Below are 12,680 nucleotides of genomic sequence, written 5' to 3'. Positions count from 1 at the left end.
TGCCTTTGCCCTCAAGGCCAAACAGGGAATTCCAGAGTTCATCATTCCAAAGGAATGACAAGTTATATAGATCAAGTTTGTGAATTCTTTTGGATGAATACTTTTCTCTTTAAGGGGAGATGTGAAGAGAAAGGGTACAGCAGGGCAGCTAGGCTGTAAGGTAAGTGCTAGACCTTGAGTTGGAAGGATCTGGGTTCAAAATTGGACTCAGATACTTCTTAGCTGTGTGATCCTGGACAAATCACTTAACCCCCATTGCCTAGCTTTTGCCACTGTTTTGTCAGAATTGATACTAAGACAGAAGGTAAGAGTTTAAAAGGGGGAGGGTTTACAGGATTTTAACCCATGTTGTCCTAGTCACACACCTAAGGATGAAAAAATCTTGACTATTCAGGGGCAAAGGAACAACATAACTAACTCAGCCATAGCACATTGAAAACCAAGTCCATCATTACCCTCTGCCACCTCTCAAATCAGCTTCTTTTTCTGACATAATTTCTGAAATAATGCCACTGGATTTTTTTTCAGTCATCCACCCTCAAAACTTTGTCACCTTTGATTTCTTTCTCCCTCAACCACAATTACCCACCAGCCCAATCCTGTTTCCTTCTTTGAAATGTTTTTCACCTCTGCCCTTCTCCCTGACCCTCCCCCACCCCCCCAACTTGGAGAGGCAAAGATTATGGGACTTGGAGTCAGCAGAAAAGAAACCTTTGGCCATAGTCCTGCCTTTGACACAAAGTAGACAGGTAAACCACTTTATAACCTCTGAACCTTTTCATCTTTCAAATGAAGATAAAATTGTACCAAGGCACTTGGAAAACCTTATGGCTCTCCATACTCAGATACCCTCAACTGGACTAAGGGTCTCCATATGAAACAAGACATTCTTGATATCACTATCAGACTAATTTTCCTAAACCACAGCATCCTGCTGGCATCTCCTTAGCTTTAAAATTGCCACTAAGTAGTCAATTGAATTCTGTGACTAAACACCTACTGTGTGCAGTGCTAGAGCTAGGAATAGCTTACAATCAAACTGTATTCCCACTTATTTTATATTGTAGACCATCTGCCCTACTTGTCATTGACTAGGTAGGTTTTAGGTTTTTCTAGCTCCAAGACTATCCCCATCATTCCTCTGACCCTCCTTGACCCTGTCCATGAAATTTCCCAGTTGGAAAAGACACCAGTAGTCATCTACCTTCATGTATACCTGAAAAGGAATCCCTGAGACAATACACCACAAAGGGGGTCAACCAATTGTTGCTTGAAGACCTCCAGTAAAGGTGAACCTCCTTAGGCAGCCTATTCCATATGGGGAAAGATCTAATTCTTAGAACCCTTTCCTGAATATCAAGCCTAAATTGCCCTCTTTTGACACTTCCACTTAACCACCTCTAATTCTGCTTTCTGGGACCAAACAAAAAGAGTTTAATCCCTCTTCCATGTAGAATTCATTCAAATACTTGAAGACAACTATCCAGTTTTTTGTTTTTGTCAAACAGAACAAGTTTAATCCCTCTCCTACCCAAGTCTTTCAAATACTGGGCTTGAACAACCCTAATTCCTTGAACCTATCCTTAGTGGGCATGGACCAAAGTTCATCACCATCTTGGTTGCTCCCCTGTGGATGCTATTTGGTTTATCAATATCCTTTCTAGGCTCTAAATGAACACAATATTCCAAATGTAGTCTGACCAAGATGGAGTATTCTGGCACAATCATCCCGATTTCTGGAAGCAATGCCTCCCTTAATGCAAATTAAGACTTCATTAGCCTTTTTGGGCAATGCTCCCCCTCCCCTCCAATCACAGTCTACTCATATTGAGCTTGTAGTCCATGAAGTCCTCCAGATCTTCTTCAGACAAAATGCTAATACTTCCCTCAACTCATAGTGGCAGTCAATTAAAAAAAAAAAGCTTAAATTGTGTATGTGTGTTGGGGGGGGGGGGAGCCTCAACAGGTGATTAAAACAAACAAAAAACCTTACTTAGTAATAACTCCAAGCTAGAAAGGCAAGGGCTAGGCAGTGGGTGTTAGGTGACTTGCCTAGGGACACACAGCTAGGAAGTATCTGAGGCCAGATTTAGAACCAAGGATCTCCTGTCTCCAGATCTGGCACTCTTATCCACTGAGCCTCCTAGCTGCCCTTCTCTCTGTGATTTTTCATTTCCTAATGTGGAAACTCTCTCCAATTTTTTAAACCATATTTTTAATTTATCAGTTTAAAAAACCTTGGGAGGACCAGTGAAATGATGTATTCATTGCCACATAGTCAGCATGTATGGGAGGTGGGCTTTCTGGATTTCAGGGCCAGCCATCCCTCCATTATCACTTGCATTAGCTCTTATTACATTTCATCTTGGTAGATTCAGCTCCATGTTTGAGCTATTGGACCCAGTCAACCTTTGAAGTCCATCTCAGTTGTCACCTCTTTCATGACATCTCCTGATGATCCAACCCAGGCAGAAGCAATTTCTCCGACCTCTGAATGGTTCTATTCTCATGGCATTATTGCATACTGCTCTCCCATGCTAGATGTTCTAGAACTATAAGTTCTTTGAGAATAGGGTCTTATTCATTTTTGTTTACTTTGTAGTGCTTTCTTTCCTTCACATCCCTGCTTCCTTCCTTTTCTTCCCTTACCATCTTTTTTAGAATTGCTTGATCCTAAGTATTGATTCTAAGGCAGAAGAGTAGTAGAGTAGTAAGGGCCAGGCAACTGGGGTTAAGTGACTTGCCCAGGGTCACACAGCTAGATAGGATCTGGGATCAGATTTCAACCCAGGACCAACTCCCTATCCACTGTGCCCAGGATCACAGTTAGGAAGTGTCTGAGGCCACATTAGAACCCAGAACACTTTTCTTTTCTAGAACTGGCTATCTAGCCACTGAACCATCTAGTTGCTCTGGTCACTGGACTTTGACGATTCTGGATTTCATAGCTCTCTCCACCAATCCACTGGCCTCTGTCATGAGCTCTCACCTACCATATCTCTGGCACCCTAGTGGGGTACAGACAAACTATATCCCTACCTTCAAGAAAAAATATAGGGGTAGCTGGGTGGCTCAGTGGATTGAGAGCCAGGCCTAGAGATGGGAGGTCCTGGGTTCAAATGTGACCCCAGACACTTCCTACTGCATGATCCTGGGCAAGTCGCCTAACCCCCATTGTCTAGCCCTTACCACTCTTCTGCTTTGGAACCAATGCACAGTAACTCATTGCTAATAAGTTAGAATGAGTTAATTAGAATTAGAATGAGGTAGTAAACTCTTTGCTAATGCTGAATTCCTAGGAGGAAGTGGGGCTCCAGGGAGGCTGGTCCTTCCACTAGGTCTCTGCAGCCTAGCTCCTTGGATGGCTGCTTTTGGAGAGGGCCCCTGATGTGGGAAGGTCTTGGGGAACCCTGCAAGGTGCCTGCAGCCTCATCTCCTGGGCTAGGAAAGAGGAAGGAAAGAAGGTTCTGTAAAGGCACAGAACAGGCAGGAAATAGCCTCTTTTCTCCACTCCTGAAGAGAAAACGAAGCCATGGATTTGGAGTGGGCACTGACTCTACATAGTCAGTCCCATGCCACCCCATCCTTCTGTCAGCTTACCTGTGGGGTAAAGGTGGGAACAGACCGCCCCCTTTCCTCAAGCCACCTTCCTTTTGGCCCTCCAGGGTTCCCCTCTCAAAAAACCCAGTAGGGCAAGACTGAATGAAAAATCCACTTTAATATTTCAGCTCAGTCAGGTAAGAACTGACAATCTGGGGTTCACAGGGTGAGGGGCGGAAGGGAAGCTCTCGAGGGACCTCAATTGACTGCAAAATTGTGGTTCACAACAGGAAACAGCTCGAAGAAGCCCTGCGTGGGGACAAAGTAGGTTAAGGCAGCCGTGATGACTGGCGCCTGGCCCAGCCTTTCCACTCTTGTTCCCAGTTTAAGAGCAGAGGGAATCCTGGTTTAGATCAGTCAGAGGATTCCTAGGATGGATGGACCGCCGGGATGACAGCTAGGTGTTTCCCTCTCCCTCTCGTCTCCCACTTTCTTTCCCATAATTCCCCCCAAGGAGTCTGGAGCTTGGCCTGGGTCCCTTAGCCTGGAGAAGACCGGTCTGATTCGGCCTGCTGTAGGGGCTACCCGGCATCACCATGGTGACCAGCCGTCACTGTGGGATGGCGTTGTCCCAGCAACCAATCCCGGGAATGGAGATGCTGCTGTGACGGAGGGAGGGCATCCGGGATTACCTTAAAGAGAGTGAGGGTCTGCAGCACACTGGAGGTGCAGGCCATCTCCCGGATGGAGTGCATGGCCAGCTGGGGACTGCCGAGGTCCAGCACCCTGAGCCCCAGGCGAGCGGCCAGGATGGGCCCGATGGTTGAGCCACAGGGGGAGTCGTTCCGAACCATGAACTCCTGCGGGGAGGGGAAGGGGCTTCTGTGCGTGTGGCCTTGGGGGAGGGCTAGTAGGGACCAGCCAGAGAACATCGCAGGAAGCCTGGCCTCGGGACGGGCTGGAGAGCCCCCAGATGAGGGCAGGGGCTGGCACGCTGGGTCAGGGAGGGCCTCCGATGGGGCTCACCTGAAGGGGCACCCCGACCCGGCTGGCCACCTCTCGGATCAGGGCCTCGGACACGGCGTTGGAGGCGTAGCGCTGCTTGTTGTTCACCTTGATGACGGGTCCCTGGGGGAGAAGGGGCCGCAGAGCCGGCACCAGGCTGAATCAGCTCTCAGGAAGATCCTTTCCTGAGAAAGCTGGGCTCCACGGTGCGGAGAAGTGGGAGCAAAGGGGTGAGGAGGGGCCTGTGGGGGTGGGAGAAGGACTAGGGAAGCTACCTTGTGGAAAAGAGGGCGGTGGTTCTCCTCGTGTTTGTCCCTAGAGGAGAGAGAGGACGGGTTAGGGCCTGGGCCCACCTCAGGGCATGACAGGGTCCCCCACGCCGCCCTGCAGACTCACATGTAGTTGGGGTGCACGGCGTGGGCCATGTCGGCGCTGATCATGTAGGACTTGGGCACGGCCTCCTCGAAGGCCGTCAGGTTCTGGGGTGAGGCCGAGATCCGCCGCAGCACCAGCTCCGTCAGCAGGGATGCTGCTCCGTGGGAGCTCTCTGACCCGACCTGGGGGGGCAGCAGGGGCTCAGCTCAGGGCAGAGAAACCCGAGGCATTCCAGGGAAGGGGGCATCAGGATTTACACACTCAAGCGGCGTTGGCCTCTTGCTGCCCTTGCTGGAAGTGCCTTTAACAACACGATGACAGCTTTTAAACGCTTGCTTGTCTTGGTATTGGTTCTAAAAGAAAGGCTAAGGCAGTTGGGGTTCAGTGACTCATCCAGGCTCACATGGCCGGCAAAAGTCCGAGGTCAGATCTGAACCCAGGATGTCCAGTCTTGTGGCCGGCCCCTCCTCTGGCTCTGATGACTCTGCAGAGGTGTCTCTTCCTCATAGCCCCCCAGGATTCTCATCCGTGTTGCAGCCTTTGTTCCTGGCTGGCCCGTAGGGGGAGGGGCCAGACCCCCGGGCAGAGCCGGGTTTGAATCCTGCTTCAGAAATGTACTGGTGAGCGCTTGGCATCTCCATCCCTAAGCCAGGGGATGCTGGGGTGGCGGTCCTTGGTCTGGCAGATTTAACGTGGGAGCCTTGTCCGGCGAGTTGGGCCTGGGCTGGATGCCTCGGAGCCGGGCCAGAGCTCTGGCTTTCCCCCAGCCTTCCCTGCTCTGGGCTTTGAGGCCCGGAGACGTCCTGGAGCTCGTCTCCCTTCCCTGGGGTTGGTTCTCCCTCATGGGCACTGCTTGGGTCCAGCCTGTCCTTCCTGCTCCTGCCACAATTGCCATGTTTCAGCCCCGTTGCCTCTTGCAAGACTCCCGAAGGCTTCCGGATGGCCTCCTTCTGCCGGGCTGGCTGGGCCGCCTCACTTCCTACACAGGAGACTTTGGGGCTCCCCATGGCCTCCGCACGCCTGTCTGGCCTTTGGTGATCTGGCCCTGGCCTTGGTTTTCTGCCCGGCTGATGGGGCCAGCACGCTGTTCTCTGGGTACACCATGCCATCTCCTGCCTCCAAACTTTGGCCCAAGCCTCCCCCGTGCCTGGAACACGCGTCCTTCCTCACCTCCCGTCACCCTCTTCAGAGCTCTAACCCGAGTCTGCTCCAGCACCCCCTCTGGGACTTTCTTGGTAGATCCTGGGGAGGCCGGCCCTCTCCTTCTCCAGCTCCTTTGACAGTGACTGGCCCAGGGTCACTGAGCTGGAGTGGAAGTCAGGCTGAGGCCCAAGCTCAGCTCAAACACCTTTCCTGATGCCCAGATCTGTGTGGTGCTGCTGGGCACTGCCACGGGATGGGGCTCCTGGTGCCCAGAGCCTGCCTGGCCACCCTGTGCCCGCCACAATCCTCACCAGACGAGCACTCCCGGCCCTCCTCTGCACTCCATGACCTGCGCAGCGCCTTCCCTCAGGACGAGGTTCTGCCTCTCACACGGTCATTATCTCTGGCCAGTGAGGGCAAGAGGGGACAGCCAGGCTTCTGGCCAGTCACTGACCCCCACAGTGCCTGCCTGGGACTTAGTGAGGACTGGAACGCAGATGCCAACCAATTTGTCTGGGGTCAAACAGGCATGTGGCATGGGCAGGACCTGAACTTGGGGTTTTCTGGCTGCTCGGCTGCCTGTCTGCCCCCTGAGCAACATCACCTTCAGGGAGGGGGTCTGGAAGGGAGGGTGTGTGTGTCTGGCTCTGTATGTCTGTCTGTGTCTCTCAGCCTCTGTGTGTCGGGGGCCTCTGAGCCGTGGGCAGAACGCCCTGTGCCGGCCCCTCGTGCTCCCCTTCCCCACAGGGCCCAGCCCGGCCCAGCCCCCCGCCTCCCATCCGCCTCTGGCCTCACCTCCTCGTGGTCATAGAGCGCGATCATCCGAACGTGGGGGTCCGAGGCAAGGGAGGCGGGGGCCGAACAGGAGTCGATCAGGGCCTGCGAGCAGAGGCAGGATCTGCTGCTCAAGAAGCATTCACCCCCCTTCCCTTCCTTCTTAGGGGCAGAAAGGCACCCAGGGCTCGGGCCCAGGGTCACGCAGCCAGGGCCAGCCTGGAACCCAGGACCCCCGACTGTGCCCCACGGCTGGGCACCTTTGACAGCTAGGCTGTGTGTGTCAAAGGAAAGGTGGCCCCTGGGGAAGCCCCTGGCTCCCTCCTCAGCCCTCCCTCACTGGGGACTCCTGGAGATGAGGCCACACCTGGAGGGCGCAGAAGCAGCTGTGCAGGTTGTCCAGGCGGGGCGCGTAGATGAACTCCTCGTAGGCACCTCCCAGGACCTGGAGAGACGGGATGGTCAGCCCTGGCCAGCCTGCGCCTCCTCCCCTCGGCTCAGGCGCCCCCCAGCCCTTCTCACCCCGGGCTGGGTGTCTGCCAGGCACAGCTCCATCTCCACGATGTCCTCAGCGCTCTGGCCCAGCTGGGCAGACAGCAGAGACATAAGCACCGGCTGGTGGCGGTCTGTCTGCGGGGCAGGGACGGGTCAGAGGGCGGCCCCTCGGCGGCACGGCCCCGGGAATGCCGCATGACCCCGGCTCTCGCCCTTCTCACCTGGTTTGTAGGAGCTCCTGAGTCGGGCAGCCCCTTCTCCAGCTCCTCCTGGACCGCCGTGGCCAGAATGGGCAGTCTGCAAGCAGGGGGCAGGGGGCCGCGTGAGAGCCCGTCCTTCAGAGGTCAGGACAGCCGGCCTCTGAGCACCAACCCCCCAGGGTGGCCCCCTCTCTCCCTAAACAACCCCTCAGCCTGGGCCCCCACCTGGGGGACCCCCTCAGGGTTTCTGCCAGGGGCTCCAGCATACAAAAGCCCCCAGAGAAATGGAGGATTTTTAGTCTTAGTTGTTGGAATCCATAACAGGCTCCTTAAAGCCTCCCTGAATCTGCCCTAGCTTTTTGGCACTGTGGATCTTCCCGTCAGATAGTGCCATCCCTCCGGGGCGGCCGCACGCCTGTCCCCCCTCCCCGGGGAAGCCCCCCTTCGGCCCCCCTCCTGGCCCGCAGCCTCACAAGTGGGTCTCAGGGTTGGGGCCGAAGTTCTCGTTGATGTTCCGCTGAAGATGGATGGCCAGGTGAGGAATTCTGAGTATCGGCCTTTCCACGTGCACCAGGCGCTGCTCGATCCGGTCCGAGGAAGGACTCTGCAACCAGCCGGGCAGGGATGGGTCCACACAGAGCGCAGGGCCTCGCCAGGCCCATGACTCGACTCATGCTTTTAATGTTCCCGTGGCTGGAGGCCCGCAACCCCCGACTCTGGGGGTCCCCAGTACCCTTTTCCTGAGCAGCTCTCCAAGGGGATCCTGGGGGTGCATCTGGGGATAGAGAGCCAGGCCCAGAGAGGAGGGGGCCTGAATCTAGCATCAGATGGCTCTTAGCTGGGTGACCCTGGGCAAGTCACTTAGCCCCCTTTGCCTAGCCCTTAGCACTCCTCTGCCTTGGATCCAGCACACAGGATTGATTCTAAGATGGAAGGTGAGGGTTTAAAAACAATAAATAGGGGAGATGCTGTAAGCGTGGAGGGATGGGTTCTAGCCTAACCCAGAAGGCCCGATGCCTACCTTGATAAGAACTCGCCCAGCCACAGTGAGGTCACGGTCAAACCAGGTGCTCCAAATTCCACCCCCGTACGTCTCTACACCAACCTGCTGGCAGCCAGCCTGGTTCCGGAGGGACCTGCGCTTTACCTGCAGAGGACATGCTATGAGGTGACAGGCAGGGCAGCGAGCCGTCAGACCCGGATCTGGGCCCTAACGCAGACATCAAACACTGCACAGAATAATGCTGCAATTAATGCAGTTGTGAAGATGTAACATTTATCTACATATTTGTATATAATCATATAGTTACCCATTTGTAAATATTATACATAATATTGCACATTTTCTTTTTCATTAAATATATAACTATTCTCTATTATATATAATCGATTTCCATAGTTTTTATAAATGTATAAATATATATCATTAAACATAAAAAAGATATACTTACCTCTTTATTATAGATAATATTGATATATAACAGATTAACATTATTGATGTATATAACATTGAAGTATCTTATGTGTATATAATAATTGAAATCTATATCTAATATAGAAATACATAATATTGATTCCATATTTGACATGATTGATAGTATTGATGTATATAACATTGATATATAATTTTGACATGTATATATGTAATCATATAATATATAAGTGATGCAATATTAGTTTATATGAGATATTTATAGAGATAATATAACAAATATATAATACTGATGTGTACATAATTGAAATATATATACTTATATAATATATACTTTTGATGTGATATTAATATAGAAAACATTGATATATTATCATATGTTGATAGGTATATAATATGTAATCATTATTATTAAATATTATATATATAATATTGATGCAACATCAGTTAATATACGAGATATTGTTGATGTATATAATATAAATATAATACTGATGTGTATATAATTGAATATATAATATATAATTATATAGACTACATATTGGTGTAATATTTGTTGACTTAAAATGACTGACATTATTGATATATAATTTAATATTGATATATATGTACAATATATAATTGAAATGCACAATTATTAAATATCAAAATATATTATGTGTTGTATAATTGAAATATATATATGCAATTCTATATAATGCAGAATACTGATGTAATATTAATTGATTTATAATGCCTGATATTATGGATGTATATAATAATATAATATTGGTATATAAGATTTAATCAAAACATGTAGGTAATTATACACAATATTGATGATATGTATTGCTACGGTTGATATGGATGTCTATAATATACTCTAATATCGACATGTATAGAACATAGAATTGAAATCTATATTCCATAATTCTTTCTCCCAGAGAATGGGATGAAGGCTGCTCCTAAAGCAGGCAGGATTGGGAGAGTGGGCTGAAAAGCCCCTCAGAGCAGGGTACATCCCCTTCCCTCCCCGCTCCCCTCGGAGACCCCGCAGATTTCCATACCCGAAGGGAAGGGCTGTCCGTGTGGGCTCCGATGAGGCTAAATCCATTGCCCGGGGAATACTGTCCCCCCACAGCAAAAGCAATGATGGTGGAAAAGTTCCTGGTGACAAAGTACTGGGGAGAGAAATGAGAGGGGCGCTGGGAGTGTCTGCCTGGAGCGCCCACCCGGGGCGCCCGCAGGACTCTCTCCAAGCGGTCCCCTCCCTGTGGACAGCACCCTCGGGGCCGAGGTCCTCTCTCCTCCAGCACCTCCATTGATGGGCACCCCAGCCCCACTCTTCCATACCTTGCGTTCGGGTTTCAGGTCCCACTTCTCTGCCTCTTTCAGTTCCTGGAAGCCAGCCTGGAGGAGTCGGCTTCGACACTCGGCCACCACTGCTCGGGGGGAAAGGTGACCCCCGTCACGGTCCCCGGGAAGGAGGGGGAGCGGGACACAAAGGGGCTCAGCCTCTCCTGCAAAAGGCCCGGCCACTTACCGTGAAAGGGGGAGGGTCCTTGGTTCACGAACTTGAGGAGTTCTCTGGCTGCTGTCTGCACCGCTTCCTTCTTAGCTCGAGACGTTACGGAAGCCTGGGAAGGCACAGAATCTCCGACTGCATCCCCGAGGATTGCCCCCTGGATCCCCCGTCTTCTAGGGGCTCACCCAGGAGATTTCTTTTCCCACCTCCATACCTTTGGCCTCCGGTGTGGCTTCTCCTCCCCACCCTGTATCCCCGGGAAGCCTCTCGTCCCCATCCCCTACCCAGTCATGACTCCGGAGACCGAGACAGTTCAGGCTCATTTACCCTGGGCCGGAGATGCTCTTCTAAGTCATGGTTCTAAATCGGGAAAAACTTCCCCGACCCTTCCCGGTCTAAGTCTCTTTTTGGCCTCCCCCGCTCCGCCCCGCCCTGGCCCCAAGCCTTGTGACTCCCCCAACTCTGAGCTCCTCCGAATAAGCCTTACTTCGCCTCCAGTTTCAGAGCCCCTCTCTCCGGCCCCAGGGGCCATTGTCTCCGCTTCTAGGATGCCGTCCTTCTAGGCGTGCAAGAAGAGCGAAGCCCCTTCCTGGTCCAGGAAGGTCAGGAGCCCCTTCCTGCCCCACCCCCTCGAGTCGCAAGCACTCCGTTTCACTTTCGCCTGCAGTCCCCGGGGTGGAATGGACTCCCAGAAACCCCCTGGGCTGGGGCCAGGACCCCGATAGGGGACGCGCGGGGATGTGGCAGGCTCCCGCCTTACCTGCATGATTCCTGCGTTCACTTAGCAGTCCTGGTCCGAACCGACTCTTGCTCCTGCCCCGGCTCCAGCTCCAATTCCGACTCCGGCTCGGGCTTCGGCTCCAGTTCCAGCTCCAGCTCCAGCTCCAGCTCCAGCTCCAGCTCCGCCCTCCTGTGGTAGAGCCGGGCAGCCCGGAGCCCTCTGCTGACTGGGAGGAGCTAGGACAACCCGGGCTCCCCGGCTCCTCCAACCCAGAGGAGCGCGGGAGGGCGGGGCCGTGAGGGGGCGGGATCTCTCTGTATTTAACCAATAGAGCCAGGCGCAACTCTTAAGCATCTGGTGGGTGCCCGGCAGTTCTGAAAGGAAAAACCAAGATCTTTATTGATTTGTTTTAAAAAAAAGTTTCTCACCCAATGAACTATTCCATTTAAAAAATAGCTTTGGGTATCTTTAATTTCTCATAAAATGTTTTTAAAAAATAGATTTTTGTTATTTTTTTATTTCTTAGCATTAAAAAAATAGATTTAAAATATTTTCCCATCGAATTTGAAAATACATTTAAAATATTTTCTTAGTTTCTAACTATTTATTTTATTTTTTGTTTATTAAAAAAAAACACCTTATCTTCCGTCTTAGAATCAATACTGTATATTGGTTTGAAGGCAGAAGAGTGATAAGGGTTAGGCAAGGTGGGTTAAGTGACTTGCCCAGGGTCACACAGCTAGGAAGTGTCTGAGGTCATATTTGAATCTAGGACCTCACATCTCTGGGGCTGGCTCTCAATCCACTGAACCTTACCCAGCTGTCCCCCATATGTTCTGTTTTTATACCACCTAAATTTCCCCTTGGGTCTCTCCATCTTCCCATTCTAGAGCCATCCCTCATAACAAAGAATTTTTTAAAGTAAAAAAAAAAAGAAGATAATCAGGAAAACTGATAAATTCCCTGCTGGAAACAAAATGAAAAGCAAAACGCAGTCTCTGCTTTGAAGGAACTGTAACAAGCAAAAGACAAAATGACTGAGGGAATCATCTTCTAAGCATATCAATTTATTTATTTAAAAATCCTTACCTTCAGTCTTAGAATCAATCCTGAGCATTGGCAGAAGACCAGTAAGGGCAAGGCAATGGGGGTTAAGTGACTCGCCTAGGGTCACACAGCTAGAAACTGTCTGAGGCTGGATCTTAACCTGTCCCTGAGCCTGCCTCTCAATCCATAGTCACCTACCTGCCTGCCCTAAATAAACTGAGCAATATCAGTTTATTAAACAATACATGCCAATTGCCCAACAAATCAGGACCAGATCCCTTCCTCAGCTCAAGGCTGAATCCCAAATACAGGAGAAGAATTTTATACATTAAAAAACAATTCATCGAATAAGACCAATTAATTAAAAATAAACGATGCAATGTTAGGTAATCCAATTTCTAATTGGATGAAAGATTAGGTACTTTCCAAACTGGAAGAGGGATA

General features: G+C 50.7%; 1 protein-coding gene across 2 annotated transcripts; it reads right to left on the bottom strand.

Moving 5' to 3' along the window:
* Nucleotides 1-3,699: 3,699 nt before the first annotated feature.
* DNPEP (aspartyl aminopeptidase) lies at nt 3,700-11,455 on the bottom strand. Of its 2 annotated transcripts, XM_056807536.1 has the most exons (16): nt 11,229-11,427; nt 10,956-11,027; nt 10,487-10,580; nt 10,297-10,385; nt 10,011-10,124; nt 8,554-8,679; nt 8,006-8,136; nt 7,554-7,629; nt 7,360-7,467; nt 7,205-7,282; nt 6,859-6,942; nt 4,942-5,102; nt 4,821-4,860; nt 4,567-4,668; nt 4,233-4,400; nt 3,700-3,849 (listed from the first exon to the last, which is right to left on the bottom strand). In XM_056807536.1, exons 1-16 carry the CDS (start codon nt 11,232-11,234, stop codon nt 3,799-3,801), a joined length of 1,500 nt encoding a protein of 499 aa, XP_056663514.1. In that variant the 5' UTR covers nt 11,235-11,427; the 3' UTR covers nt 3,700-3,798. The 2 variants fall into 2 exon arrangements, with proteins under 2 accessions (XP_056663514.1, XP_056663515.1); XM_056807537.1 differs by lacking the exon at nt 10,956-11,027 and having other exon boundaries at nt 11,229-11,455.
* Between the last annotated feature and the right edge of the window lie 1,225 nt (nt 11,456-12,680).

The sequence above is a fragment of the Monodelphis domestica genome, chromosome 8 (genome assembly GCF_027887165.1).
Source record: "Monodelphis domestica isolate mMonDom1 chromosome 8, mMonDom1.pri, whole genome shotgun sequence".
Taxonomy (NCBI): Eukaryota; Metazoa; Chordata; class Mammalia; order Didelphimorphia; family Didelphidae; genus Monodelphis; species Monodelphis domestica.
This window is presented reverse-complemented; position numbering and strand designations above follow the sequence as displayed.